General features: G+C 39.2%; 1 protein-coding gene across 2 annotated transcripts in view; it reads right to left on the bottom strand.

Moving 5' to 3' along the window:
- The window catches only part of baiap3 (BAI1 associated protein 3), a 34,943-nt gene extending 18,820 nt beyond the window's left edge, over positions 1-16,123 (bottom strand). The window contains exons 1-4 of one of the 2 annotated variants that reach the window (XM_051388065.1): positions 15,823-16,123; positions 8,377-8,519; positions 688-775; positions 67-150 (exon numbers count right to left, since the gene is read on the bottom strand). In XM_051388065.1, the coding sequence (XP_051244025.1) occupies positions 67-150; positions 688-775; positions 8,377-8,510 (306 nt within the window). In that variant the 5' untranslated portion in view covers positions 8,511-8,519; positions 15,823-16,123. Of the gene's footprint in view, positions 1-66; positions 151-687; positions 776-887; positions 1,155-8,376; positions 8,520-15,822 lie in introns of those variants that run through there. The other variant, XM_051388066.1, reaches the window with a different exon arrangement.

The raw sequence follows: 16,123 nt of genomic DNA on the forward strand, positions 1-16,123 counted from the left end.
CGGTTATTGTGACTTTTAAGATTTAATCCCTACTGAAATGCAATGAAAACAGAAAAGCTGAGGCACCTCTGTCCTGCTGATTCTGTCGGGTATAAAGGACTGGTCCACATGCTCTTGAGGTGGCGGCACCGTGCAGTCCCCTCTTTGACACTGTAAGGGGACAGAAACAGTTCAGCCAAAACATAACCTGCTTTCCTTATGGCTACCGTTGAGTAAGAACTGGAGGGAGGAGAAGCTGAGGTCACAGTAAGTAGTATTGACAGCAGACTGTCAATCATCCTCTCCACTGATTTCCTTTGGTTTGCCTTCCAGTGGTGGAAGAAATATTCAGGACTTCACCAATTTATTCTGGCCGTGGCAAACAAACATGCTAACGTTTTGTACTAGTGGTCTTCATCAGAAACCAAGCAATAATGCCTGAGTGCTGCAAGGCAATGTTGCTGTTAATACAGCATCATTGCCTTGTTAGCAGTAGCAGCAGGACGAGCTGAGCGTTGCCATCAACAGCAGCTTGTCACAGCTGAGCTTCCAGTCTTCTGAGCACCCAACTCAACCCGGTCCTTCTGTACAAAAAACGTCATACTGGCCACAACGGTGGGCTGAGAAACAGCGCTGAGGCCTTCTCCCTACACAAACATGCTTCAAGTGTGTAACAGATGGAAAGGTGGAAGTTGGGGTGGAGGTTACCTCAGCCTGGGCAGCCCGCAGCATGTTCTCCTGTTTCTGAAGGATGGCATTTACACGCTCAAAGAACTCCACACTCTCCTCGGAAATCCTGCCAAGACAAGGAAACAGATTGACTCTGAAACAGAGATGAAATACTTGGAAAGAACGTTAATTTTTATAAGAAAAGGGGAGATGAAATGCATTTTATGGTAAACAATTACATCGTCTCATCTGTCGTCATTAAAAACAAAGTGATTCAGTGACATTGGTGCCCATCCTGTTTGCAAATAAAGATGATCCGTTTCCTTTTTATGTGGAACTACTGGACTCCATCGCCTGCAGTTCAGCTTCTAATTAGCAATCAAACACCGTCTTATCTCATGCACTAAAAAGGAAAGCTGGTCTGGACCAAAGCTCTCAGAGATCCAACATGTCTGCACTCTGCATGAACCATGTTAATCTACTATGATGAGCAGGGCTGTGTGCAAAATGCAAATTATGTTTTCTGTTTCCTCCAGGTGTGAGTGAATCCCCGGACTCCTGCAGGCCCCAGTTGTCATGGTGATACAGGCACATTCAGGGAGTAGCTGGCTGAACACCTTGGGAATTCCCCCCCCCACCTTCACCCCCACCTCTCTCACCCCTCCCAGATCTCTCACTGGGGCATCTTCCTCCCTCTAGCAGAGCCGTCAGGATCAGCCATGCCGTGTGCCTATAACTCCTCAACCCCGCCCCTCCCGACTTCTGCCTCCTTTCTCGTTTATCAGCCATACCCGGCACATTATACAGAAGAGCCGTCCACAGAGGCCCCGTCACGCTTCTTTATTAACGTCATCGCATCACAACAGGGGTGTGGCAGCCCATCCCAGCCCCCACTGATTCTCACCATGGTGGGGGAGCGGATGGCAAATCCCTGAGGTATTGATGAGGACTAATGGCAGCCATGCTGGGAGAGTTGGTCAGGTTTCCACTGGCTTCAAACCCAGTAAAACTTGAAAGGTGGATTCAGTTAAAATGGGTGAAATATTTTTTTCAAAGTCAGACTAGCTGTAAAAAACATTGTATTCTTCAACAAAGGTCCTCTTTTTAGTAAAAATCATACCACACAACATTTAAACCATCACACCATCATTCACACCATCATTATTACTTCACAAAGCCTAAGTTGACATAATTCTGATTGCTTGTTTTGTCCGACCAACCGCCAAAACCCCAAAGTAAGTTAGTGAACACATAATAATAGCAAATATTATTTTTTTAGATGCTTGAAATATTTACTTTTAAGAATTTCAAAATAAAAAAACCTACTTGGTAGTTCCTGTGTTTTCATAATAGAGTTGAACCTTTAATTTGTTAGCATACAACTATTCAATTAAAACTATTTTGCATACAATTGTGGTATTGCAGAAATTATAAATAACTTTAAAATGACTTTAAAAATGAACTACTATTACCCATTTCATTTCTGTGGGTCACATACTGTGGCATACATTACTTTGTATATATTAGCATATATTGTATGTATACTATTATCACTATAAGGTACATAGGCTCTTACTATATTTCTATTTCCATTTTATTTATTTACTTATATTTATATACCTATATATACTATATACAACTATTTCATATTAAGTGTTATTTCTATTCTTTAACATTGTGTGAGCACCTTGAACAAAAACCTTCCCTCCTGGGATAAATGTAAACAACGTTTTTCTGATGCTGATTTAGTTTTTCAGCATCACTGGTGTGTTTGTTGATTTTCTCAGATACTGATCAAAAACTGAGTTGTTATTCTTATCTGAAAACCCCTCACTCAGTGTTTGAAAGCTTGAAACCACAAATCGAGTCTACAATATGTGCATGACTCCACAAACAATTAGCACAAATAGGCTTCATTTGACTGTAATACTTGTGAGACACTCAATTCTCTCTCCACATCCATCTTCAGTCGTCTAGGGCATTCTCGTATCCAGAAATCTGTCCCATCATCTGTCAGTTAAGCAGCTTGAGGATTTGTCCAGACAGTCTGAGATCTTTTGTTTCAAGCTTTTGGACGACGTGTTTATAAGCAGAAATAATGCCCAAATGATGCAAATCAAGTAAATTCTGATTTGAGACATCTTAAAAAAATAAATGATGCAGATATTTTTCAACCTCTCTGTCTCTCTCTCTCTCTCTCTCTCTCTCTCTCTCTCTCTCTCTCTAACACACACACACACACACACACACACACACACACCACCCGAATAACAAACTGATTTGATGTTGCTAGGAAACAGGTCCTTTTTTAACAATCATTTTATTCTAATTTATTTTCAGAATTCATTCAATTATGTGTTCTGTCTGGAGAGTAAATCAGAAGGAAAACATAAATAAAAACATGACTACGTCAGAACTTCTTTTATGTGCGAGAATATGTGTTTAAACGTGGCTAATTGGGAGTGTGACAGGTGACAGCAACCCCCACTTCAAACTTCAATACAATATGGCAGCGCATACATAGTAATTAATAGTGCCGACATCACTGTTGTCTGCAGCATGAAAGACACTCTGACGTCTGTATGCATTCTAATAAAATAAGATGATTTTTTTAATCGAATTCATCACAGTTGTCAGTGCCTAATATCAGCCTGCGGCTCCTATCACAGCCGAGGATCACTACAACAAGCACCCCCCCTTCAATACTACACAGAAGACTGTTTGTTTTACTCTAATTACACACTTAATTAAGCAACAAAACATTACAGGTGAAAAGACTGGAGATATGATGAGTTTCCCCGCTAGAACTACTGACAGGCAGAACAGTAGTACTGATAGCATACCAGTATACAAGTTACACCAGTATAGTGGGTATTCCTTCCTTAGGTATAAAATATATAGTATGTCTGTCATTGATGACCATGACTGTGTGTGTTAGGGGTTATCTGTCTAAACTGATTATATATTTTTCTTATTGGCAACAAATCCAATGAAAAGAACAAAATCATCCTGAATGAACTGATCCTGTAAGTATTGTCTGTGTAGTTGGAGTCTGATATAGTTCATTCTTCTGTGGTATAGAGCTCCATTATTGCCCAGAAACTATTAAAAACACATGAATAAGCCACACTGTTGCACTGGACCACATGTTCCTTCATTACAGTGAACAGGGGCACTAAGTTTACACACATCCCCGAACCCCGAAAGGCTGTCTCTAGAGCTCGGTTAAATTTGGGGTACTGTAGAAACAGACGCAATAACATTACAACCACTTGGGCACCCTGGTGGTCGTAATGTTATTCAGCCCCATACACAACAAACTGTGATACACTGTGTGTTCTAACACCTTTCTATCAGAACCAGCTTTAACAGTAGCTCGTCTGTTGGATCGGATCACACGGGCCAGCCTTCTCTCCTCACGTGTATCAACGGGCCTTGGCCCCCCATGACCCAGTCGCCAGTTCACCACTTTTTCTTCCTTGGACCACTTTTGATAGGTACTGACCACTGCAGACAGGGGAACACCCCACAAGAGCTGCAGTCTTGGAGATGCTGTCGTCTAGCCATCACAATTTGGCCCTTGTCAGAGTTGCTCAAATCCTCTCGCTGCCCCTTTTTCCTGCTGCTAACACATCAACTTTGAGGACAAAATGCTCACTTGCTGCCTAATATATCCCACCCACTGACAGGTGCCATGATAACGAGATTATTCATTTGAGTGTTATTCATTTAATTAGTCAGTGGTCATAATGTTCTGGTTGATTGGTATAAAAGATTCATTCTAAGGTCACAAAAACAAAACATCCCTTTGAAGATTATATTCCGTTTCTGCCAGAAAATCCAACTTTGGTGAAACTCTGTGATGATGGGTTGTACACTGGAAGTACACTGCTTCATTTTGAGGGGTCAAAAGCCAAAAAGACAAGAGCACCAAATGTGTATTGATCTGTGACGTAATGTTAAACTACAGTGGCCATTTGTTTTAGAAATTTACTGAGCCTTTTTAAAGGTCCATTAATATTTAGGAGGATATATTGGCAGACATGGAATAATATTCATAGGTATGTTTTCATGAGTGAATAATCATCAAATAAGAATTGTTGTGTTTTTGTGACCTTAGAATGAGCTGTTTTATATCTGCAGAGTAAGTGGGTCCTCTTCCTTTTTGCGACCACTGTAGTTTCTCCTATGTGCTTGGAAGGCTGAACTGTATTCAGAAGATGGCAATCTGCACTTCCCTGCTAGATGCCACTCAATCCAACACACTGGTCCTTGATGAAATTATACATCACTTATTAAAGAAAAAAAAGACAACTTCAGTCGGAACAAATGGATTTGGTGCCACAGGCAGAATGGCAGAATGGGGAGATCAGGAATACTGAATGACAGAAAAACATATTGTTGGTTTTGGTGGTTTTACGGAATTAACTGACAATAAAAAAGTAGAGAATTACACCAACCTTATCCTTTAAATGTATGTCTGTCATTAATTACTATAACTGCATACACATTAGCGGTCTTTGTTTATTTTCATTGTAATATGATTGTGTTGTTCTGCATTAATTAAAAAAATGAGCTCAATACAGTGACACTGAGGAGTTAAATACTTTAACGACACTGCAGAGAGCTCCCGATTCAAAACACAGTGAAGTCAACCGCTACTGATAGAGATGGAAGTGTGCAGTGAGATAAGTAAACAATATTAAACCAAAATATAAATATAACAAATCCATGTGGGTTTTTTATTGGTGTATAATGCCCAATCAAGCTCATCTCTGACATTGTCTCTGTGTATTTCCACAGGCTTAACAACCAGCTCACCTAGAGGTAAAAACATAATTTGCTCAATGGAATTAAAAAGTTCACCTCCAACGTGCCACTCGCTGCTCTGAGAGTTCAGGTCTGACGGATGACTGTACTACTGGGTCAACAACTGTGTACGGACCAGTACAAATCCACCCGGCCTCATTTGCAAATTCTCAATTAAAGTGAGAGTGCAGGCGGGGCAGCAGCAGTCTGAATGGATAACAAAGATCAGTAGCCTGCCTAATGATGAGCACTCTGGGTATGTGCACGGCTGAGGCTCAGTGGGAAGGTTTAGCACCAGGGAGCAGGCATGGGAAATGAGATAGAGGTGAGATACTGACAGTTCAAATCAGTCTTTAATGAAGAACATGAATATGGTCCTACTGGAGCACATTTTAAAATAAACTGTGCTAAAATAATTAAAATATAAAATATATAATTAAAAATGCTAATTTGATCAAACATACCAACACAGAATCAATAATATGCATTAAATAAAACATACATGACAAATGGGCCAAAAAAATCCTCTTGTAGGTCTAGTATTAGTCTTTCAAATCCAAAATTGATCAGTGTTTAACAGGCATCTGGGGTTATCTTCCACGTTAAAAATAGACACGGTCGTCATTACAAGTATAAGTTCACATCGTGGCAGCAGCCTGTGTTTAGGTTGCTATAGAAACCTCAGGTTCATACTATTACTTTTGGCTTCAGATGAAGCTCCAAAACAGGACTGAAAAAAATATGATGATATTACCTGTGCCACTTTATTTGTTGCTAAGAAGCAGGAGAGGAAAAACATTCAATATAAAAAAAGGAATAAACCATTGGAGAGATCAAGGCCAAGGTATAAAACCCACTAAGATCCTGTTTATTCTCCATGCCCTCAAGAACACAGCGCTGTCCAGCTAATAGTTACACATGACATTCATTAACCCATTACACAACATTATAAGAGTACAACAGCGTATAAACTAAAAAGTATAACAGAAAAATAAAAAGGAATTGAAGAACAAAAAATAAGAATACATACATAAAGTACATATAGCATACACATATACAGATCTACATATACACACATGAGCACATACACACATACATGCATACAGTATACAGAATATGGACATAAATACAAATACATAAATGCAAACATACATGTATTATGTACAAATACACAAAACACATAATAATTAATAACAAATTACCACATAAATAAGTTGGTCGTTGTGAGCAGTTATTTACAAATAAAGGTTTCCTGTGGTATTTTCTATAATAACTATGTTTATATAAGACAAGTGGTGTCTGTTATGAGTAACATCATGAGTAAATCACAACATTTATGATACTAAAATACAAATATAATAAAGAGAATTATGTTTTTTTTTATCTACTGCAAGACGCACATCTTCATATGCCCAGCTGAGATCTATTTTACTATCTGGATGGCATGTTCGTAAGATGAAAAAGTGGCTTTGTCCAATGTTTCTTGATTCATTGATTAATTGTCCATAAAATGTCAGAAAATAATAACCATCACAAACTCGCAATTTCCAAGGTAACATCTTCAGATTGCTTCTTTTGTCCAACCAACAGTCCAAAACCTAGATATTCAATTTACTCTAATTTAAGATGAGGAAAAGCAGCAAATCCTCATATTGGAGGATTGGAAGTTGCAGCAGCCAAATATTTGACATTTTCTCTTGAAAAGGGACTTGAAACAATTAATTGATTATCCAAATAGATTCATTTATTTTTAATTGACTAATTGAATAATTGACTAATTGTTTAAACTGTAGTCAAACGTGCCATCTCAGTAATATAAAAAATGTAATCCATTTAGTTTTCTATTGTTGGCTGTTCACATATGGAACATCTACGATATATTAAGTGGGGAAGCCTAATTTTTGTCTTTAATCAGGAAAAAAGTTAGGCTTATAGCAAAAGTGGTTTCTTTATTAATTCCTGCTATAATTAGCATATAAATAAATAATTCCTGATCGGAAAGATCTCTTCCAGGCTGAAAATGTTATTTTGTAAATCTAAACAAATGTATATGTAACTTATAATGAACTTACACACAAAACAAAAACATCCATAAACTAAAACATAAGGTGATATGCTCTCCTGATTTATGATACAGCCAGATGTCTTTAATACTTATGTAAAAACAGCAGTGTGCTAGTATAGGGTGCACTCATATGTTAAAGAAAACACATGGACATCAGAACCAAGTGGTATAAACTAATATACAAGAAAGCAGCATTTGTGATTCCAGTCAGAGCCTGACTGTGCATGTAATAGTGTGGTTGATGTGTCCTTGGGGGAGAGGCAGCTTGTGCACGGCCCGCTCACAGCAAGTAACAACTCTGGAATAAATGCCAACCGCATTAAAACACTCTGTTGACAAGAAATGATGACCTGTGGCATCAGCTGGACGGCTAGTGGAAAACAAATGAATAACAGACATGAATTATTGCTTATGAGTTTGTGCGGGTGTTTTCAAAAGGCATGTCATTATCTTTATGAGCTACGCTGACTGCAGTTCAAATTTCCTATAAAAAGACTCTCATTATCCAAGCTATTAGTTGTTCTTAACAGCAACGATCAAACAAATATTAACTTTAGCTAGAAACTATGTATCTACAAATAGTGCCTCTTGCTTAAACTCAAGCAAGGTGTCTCTGACAATAATGCAGTAGGTAATCTTTAAGAAAAATCAGAGCGTGCATCACAACCTTACTTTTAATATCAAAAGACACTCTGAATGACAGCAGTGTAAAAACAGTCACAAAAGAAACTCCAGGAGATCTTAAACGAAACAGCACCAAGTGTCCCAAATGCCACATCCGTGAAAAACCTTCATAATGACCGGAATCCAGCTATAGTACTTTAAGTGTGTCTGTGTGTACATCGGTGACTCACCTGCGAGGTAAGGGGTCAGGACAGTGTGTGAGGGGGCTGCTGGCGGTTGGCGGTGGCTCCCTTCGGCTCCTCAGCGACTGGCTCCTCTGCACCTGCCTCAGCACACTACTCTTCAGGTCCAGCAGCGTTGTCATGATCTTTCACTGCCAGAGCAGACACAAAGAGCAAACATCAGAACCCTGATGTACAGCGTTTGGGGAAGTGAGTCAAAATACATTTAATTTCAGCTGTAGGATCATATTTATATACCTGTTGTTTCAGGGGATTCTTTTGGTCTAATCAGCTGCATAATCACCCCCCACCCCTTGCTCTTTTAACATAATTATACTCTTCCTCAGCTGAAGGTGTGTTCTATTTCTGTCTTAGCCTGACTGGTGCCACAGGGTGTTAAATTTATCTCCCACCTTTGAGCATGGTCAGTTCAGCGTCAAATCAGCCTTCTTTTTTGGGACCACACTTTGTACAAAATATGCAAATGAAGAAGCCTTGCAGAGCCAAAAGTGCCCCATAACAGAAACATAATCTGTTGTACCACTAAAACAAAATGGCAAGAAAATAGAGCTAAGTAAAAGCAATGTTTAGCAAATGTTTCCTGAATGTCTCAACATCTGCATGGTTAAAACTATAAGAGAATCTAATAGTTGCACCCAGAATATAAAAAAACAGCTCAGTCAAACAAACATTTATAGAATATTAAGAGTTTTACTGAGGGTCAAAAACAGAGTTTGTAGGAAAAGAGTGCTGTACTCTGGGCTTGCAGAGTTGTTGGACCAATTTGAAAGTTTACAGAGAGGTAGTCTAATAATAAAAAAAAACACTGGTGGTTTAATAAGAAGCATATTCAGTAAAAACCTCTGCACAACAAAAGTAACATAACCTACAATTAAACTGAATAATAGAATAATTTACAATTTCATCCTCTTTGTGCAAAACAATACACATTTTTCAGTAATAGTAACATCTAGTGGCACAGAGACACTGAGAAGCTGGCGATGCACAAGAGTTTCAAACAGTGAGTCTTTCCACCTGTCTCCAGTCTTTATGTTAAGCCAAGTTAGCCAGCTGCTGGTTATAGCTTCATATATAACAACATATAATAACAATGTTGTCTGACCCTTGGCAAAGAAAATCAATCCATTTTAAAAAATGGATAGATTTTTTTGTTATTGTTGTTGTTGTTGTTTTCATTAACCGACCTAAATATAATATTACAATGGAAAGGTATAAATAGGAACAGAGGCATAATATTCAATAAATAAACCTTACATAAAATCATACTTTAACAGAAGCAGGACTGTTATCTAAGCATCTGTAGAAAAAATTTTACTCTGGTTATTGTGAGTGAAATATGAATTTAGAAAAATGAGGTGTGGCGACCTTAGAGAGATTGGCACTGTGTTGCTAAGCAATTCCCTGAGACAGAGTGCCATAAACTAAATTCTCATTTTGGCTTCATGGTGTCTTTAAACTATAACTGAATTATATGACCTCGTAACATATTGTGCACTGCCAGTGCTCCCCACAGAGGAAGAGCTAAGGAATAAAATAAACTTTTCTGTTCAGGGCTATTTAATGAAATTGTTGATGTCTGCATTTTCCTCAACCAAAGGGACAAAGAAAAAAGTTATAAAGAAAACGTTTAGTAAGCAAACTTTACAGTTTCTTTGCAATAGCAACATCAATTGCTTTTCAATTTAGTCTATTAACTATGACCGAAGCCGAGTCTGCAGTCTGAGTCTGTGGGCACAGGAAGCTAAAGTATAAACTGCTCTGTGTAACATAAAAAAGGTTTAATAGAAATATACTGTATTCTCAAGGGCCATAGAATTGAAAAAAAAGTGTAATGCCCCACTATGACCTTTTTTTTGTCAAAAGTCAGACACTGCACTTCATTATGTGTCTGCAGTATATCTACCCTTTATTAGAAGTTAATCCCTTTAATCTCGACAGAAGGTTGGGCATCTATAAATACCTGTGGTCCAATATTGAAGTTTTTCACTAAACCCTCACAGGAACAGAATACATTTATTAGCTGCCACATTTTTCAAGTACAACACAACATTTCAAGCCTCTGTGCCAACGAGGCTGTTTACAGTGCAGGCTATGTTTCATTTATTCATTTCAAGGAGAAAAAGCATAAAAATGATGTGATTGCATCACATAAATGTCAGTAGTTGTTCCAGCAAAACACTCAAGGATGCTTGCACATCTGCCTGGCAACTGAGGAAGAGAGTGAAGCTGACTGTCAAATGAAAGAGACTCATTAATAGCATCCAATCACTTTTGTCCCCTCTCGTCCAATTTATAGAATTTAAACTGTGATGCAAGGTGTTTTTAATGGGACTGGCTCCACCTGGATGACTGTGAGTCTTTTGTGAGCCTCCAAAAGTCAGCGTGCCGATGAACAGAGAAGAGACAGAGCACTCAAAAAAAGAGGAATGACAGGGACACAAGAGAGATGGTTTGATTGATGGAGAAGTTGTTTCAGAAGACAGTCAGACAGACTCAGACAGTCAGACACTCTTTTCAACAGTTGACAGCCAATGCCCGTACATACTTGTGAAAAAGAAGCAATGAACCGTGGGCTGGGAGCTTGTTCTGATTCTCCAGCTGGCAAAAGACACAATAGTCACTGTTATTAACAAACTGTAATAGAAGACAATTAGCTCAGTGTGCTTGTGGACAGAGATTCTGAGCTGATGTGCCCATTTTACAAGCAATGTTGATTTTGTTTTTAATTTTTTTGGATGGCACTGCAGAAAATCGCCTGTTTTGAATTGCAGTGCTGACATCAAATGGATCCAGAAAATGAAACATATTTGCCTGTGTGACTGCTCAATCAGTGCTCCAGGCCAGCAGCGTGCAGTCGGCTTTCCAGCTTGGAGCAAGCCAGAAATTCACGGTACGAGTTGCATCATTGGCTGAGCCAAAGGACAGTATGCTATCGATCCGGGAGGCTGACACCTGTTATCCACTTAGAGTATCCGCACTTTCCTCTATTAGACTGAAGTGTCGATACTCGCTCTCTGTCAGATATCATCAAGTGTAATTTTCAATGTGCTTAAGGAGTTTACTCAAGAGATTTTCCAAAATGGTAGCTATAAGGTTGTTCTTCAATCAAATGTAAACATTCAGCCAGTCAACTAGTTGTCAACATGTCTTGTGGTATTGCATTAAGATCTATTGAAGTGAGTGGCTGCCTCTCGTGTGATGGATTTATTCTTGTGTGCTCTTCAAATGTCACTGCTAAAAGTCTCGAGAACGCTCTTGGTCTTAGCATCTGACTGAATCTCTGAGTTGTTGATACTTTCCGCTGTCAATCTCCATTGTAGCTGCACTGGAAACATGTCATAAATATGAGGGCTAAGTTTAGATACTATTTATCCACAAGGATAAGAAACAGCAGGGTAAACTGCAAAAGTTTTTACTATTACTGCCACTGAAATGAGAGGTTAGGTTGGCACTCATTACCTGTTTGATTGCAGATTGTAAGTCTGTCAACCCTAGGGGCCTTTAACAGCTTAAAAAACACACTAAATATTGTTTCAGCAGCCTAATGCTTCCTGACTTTAACTCATTTTATGAGAATATAAATGAAAAACCATAGCTGTAAAACATGGCTAAATATGATGGATGTATATCTGTGACTGATGCTGATCTATTTGGGTTTGTGTTATTGACGTTAACTCTTCATAAGAGGTCTAACAGGAAGTTCCACCTCTGTTGAGTCTATGTACGTATCATCACTATGTAGGATATTATGCTGAATATGTTCTATTTAAATATTATATTTCTTCATGCGTATCAGAAAGTCCCAATTTCTCAGCCCTCCACTTTGACTGCTAACACAACGCTGCATTTATGTGCATTTTCTCACTGAACATCAGTGAGAGGCTACAGCTTTGGAAAGTGAGAAAGTGTTTGCTGCTTTATGCTCGACTTACTTGGAGACAACAGTGTTATTCTCTCATCATGACCTCTTTAAAAGGCAGCATAGCTGAAATACCTGAAGCATGTTTCCTCACTGTGGTAAACAGGAAAAAAAAAATTTCCAACTTTAAACTGTGGTGTCATAGACAAAGAAAACCTGCTCAGGCATCACATCACATCCACTACTGAAGGCTGGTAGGCATGGACTGTTGACAGCTAACAGGCACCGCAGAGCAGCTGTCTCCCAGGTGAACTCATTTCAATTACGGGAGTGGATCTCTCCCAACTGGATTTCACTCTGTCTCAGCCGTCAACCCATAGTGACAAAACGGGTCGACGTGCCACCGACGGTGGGGCACTGGCTGCCAAGGAAACACTGTCAAAGCCAAGTAAATGCCTTTCTCGCTACATTGGTGCCGAAGTCGTGCCAGGGAAACACTTGCTCACCAGTGTCTCTCTCCTGAGAAAGCCAATGAGCCCGGCAGCCAAAGGCGCCTTGCTGATAGGGATGCAGTGTCTCTATGGTAACAGCAGAGGAAAAGGAGCTGGTAAATACAGGTAAATGGAATTCTACAAAGGCTGAAAAAAAGACCCTTGATGTTAAAATGTGTTCACCTTAACGCAGCCAAACATGGACAGAATTATATACAGACAGTTCATACTGATACTTAGAGCAGTCACCACAGGCCACAATCTTGTGAACTAAACTAGCACAGACAAATATATAAAACAGCTATAATCCAGGGGCAAATAAAACACTGCCTCCCTCGTATAGGATCTCAACCTGTCAATGTGCCAATTTAATCATGGATTATACTTCAATGTGACATTGTACATCTTAACTTTTGTTCTTTCTTCGCATTCCGTTCCCGTTTCCGTGTTTGCATCGTGTACATCAGACAAATGGCAGCAAGAGATACTGTAGGGGGTCAATAAAGAAACAAGCTTTTCAATGTGTTCTGCTCCAGTCGGTCATTAGCCGCCTCAGACACCTCAAGATTAGCCTTTGTGTGGTTTTTCTAAGTCATTAGTCTTTTGTTGTTGAGCACTTCTCCACGTGTGTGTTTGAGTGTGAAAGCTTTCCCCTTTAGAGTGTTGTTGAGTCTTTCAAATGGGGGAAACAGGGAGAGGGAGAGGGGGAGGAGGATTATGGTTTTCTACATTTCTTTGTCTTTCAATCAATGCAATTAGGGGCATGCATTTAATTCATTACATTCCTCCTGAGTCACAAAAATGAAAGGGAAATATTAACCGTCTCCTTTGATGGTGACGCTGACAGTTTGTGTAATTGAATCAAACAAGATGTGCCCGTTTTAACCTTTGCGTTCCTTTTTCAATTAATTTAACCACATCAGCCTGAGGGTATATACATTCATATCATAACTGTAAGTAGATTATTCTGGAGTGTTTCTGCTGTTAAAAGCATCCTTATAACCCTTTAGACAGAAACCAAGATCATCATGGGGTATCAATGTTATTATGTGACTTGCCCTCAGGGACATACATATATTTGATCAAGCTGTCAGTCCTTTAACAAGCTTTCCAATGGATTGGATGTGTAAATGTGTAGACATCAGTGTGATCTATACTGTATGCACCTGTAGATAACACATAATCTATAATCCAGCCAGCTCTAGCCCCCCCAAAAAACCAGTGAATCTAGCCATCTATTCCCAAAAGCTCCCAGTGTCTGTGTTGTCAGGGCACATGACAGGCACTTCGGCTTGGAAATTGATTGCCGGAGAAAATCCCAGGAATTGGCGGTTGTGAGCTTTGGTAAAGGGCGTCTGCACCCCAGCCAGGCAGCAGAAATTACTGACAGCCACAGACAAAATATAAAACTTAAACAATGGTACAAATCCTTGCTTATTATAGCACAGATAATACACCCTTTGTCACCCTGAAAACACTCACTCCAGCAGTAACACTGCTGTCAAATATAGCAGCCATTGAGTCTTTATGCAGAGGCAATAATGCCACCTCCATAGTTTACTCAAAAAATATCAATCTGCATAGACACTGTGCTACAATACAACTGATGCTCTGAAGTCATACAATTGCTCACACACACACGCTACAATTAATGGCGTATACTTCCGAACAGAACAACTGAATACTATCTTTGTACGACATTACCATAACCTTTTAATGATGGCTGTGAATGAGTGGCAAAAGGAAAACACTGGGGAAGCTGCTTTTTTACAGACAGGTTTTTGAGTAATGACCACCTATATACTGTATAATAATAAGAGGTAATGATTAATTAATGACTAATGGACTCATAATGATTAGTCCAAAGTGGAGTTATGACCTGCAGCAGGCAGCTTCTTAAGAAAAGATGAGGAGAGACACATCAATTCTGCCCACAACAACCAGAGCTTCTTTTCTATTAGACTGCAGTTTCATGCACTTGTTGAATAATGAAACATAGTTCCTTTTTATTACCCTTTTAATCTGCTACACATTTAATTATTGTCAGTATTAAAAGCACAGGTAAATTACACGCTCAAAATTGCTGTTGCTGTCACTAGGGAAAAAGATAATTGTGTATATGTGTGAAAACGAGAAAGAGAGAGAGAGAGAGCGCTCACTTCACAAACATCCCCAAAGCACAAGATTGATTTATACACAGTATGAAGCTCAGCATGGTGCTGAAGGGGTTAAAATCACATCAAGATCCAGAGGTCTAAATCTGCCTTTATTCTCTTGACAGATACAACTGTCATTCTTTAAAGGCAGAATTAAGCACATCTTCTAACACAAGATGTTTCAAAAAGTGCATTCAAGGTGTTTGTAACCATTGTTCATGAGTAGAATATCATGTCCTCAATGCCAAATGTATGCTTTATCTCCATCTGATGTGGTGCTGCTCTGCACCTATGTGTGTGTGTGTGTGTGTGTTGATTCTTGATGGGTGTGGGGCGTTTCTAGCTTTCATTAGGTTACATAACAGGAGAACATTTACAAAAAAAAAAAAAAAAAGGTAGAACAATAAATAAACCTCATGAAACCATGCATGTTATCCACCTGTCAAGTTTAGGTGAATCCAACATTATGCAACATTTTACTGAAATGGATTTCCAGAAGCCGCCTGAATCTGGTTCCACACAGAGACAAGTTGAGCAAGTGATCAGGTTGTATTGTGTTTAAGATCTTTATAATGAGCAGAAGGGAAACTTTTGGCCATATGGCAGACATAGTAAAGCATTTATGATGTTTCCTCTCACAAAAAAAGTGGAGCAGGTCTTATTGATGAGTTATAAGTCTCGTTCACATATTCATTCATACATTAACATTAACTGAGCATAAACAGAACTTTATCCTCCATGGAAAAAAAGGCTCATTTAAAATGATGTCCAACTACAAGAAAATTCAGATCAACAGGTGCCAATAAACCGTCCTCCTTAATAACGACAGTATGAATCTGTAAAGCTGAGGCACATTTTTTACTTTAATTATTCTAAACCAAAGAGGTCATTTTTTTTCATTCCGTTAAATGATAAAAATCCAGTTTACCTGTGTCTGCTGACAGTTTTCCAGTGTGAAATGTTTTTGCTGCTGCGCGTGTCAGAGTTCCCGTGAATCAAAGCTGTCTCTCTGCTGCAGGACGCCGCTTCCTCTGCGAGCGTGACGCAGTCAACTTAGGTGAAAACAACGTTTGGATATTTTTCTGGTGATAGACGGCAGACAAAAGCTCATTTTGGTCCTTCGAAATGCTTTCCTGGGCTCACGCTCCACCGATGCTCACCCAAATATGGCCATAGGAAGTGCAGCGACACTTCCCTGCCCTCGACTAATGTCGGAAATATCGCCATTA

This window comes from Dicentrarchus labrax, unplaced genomic scaffold, assembly GCF_905237075.1.
Source record: "Dicentrarchus labrax unplaced genomic scaffold, dlabrax2021, whole genome shotgun sequence".
Lineage (NCBI taxonomy): Eukaryota > Metazoa > Chordata > Actinopteri > Moronidae > Dicentrarchus > Dicentrarchus labrax.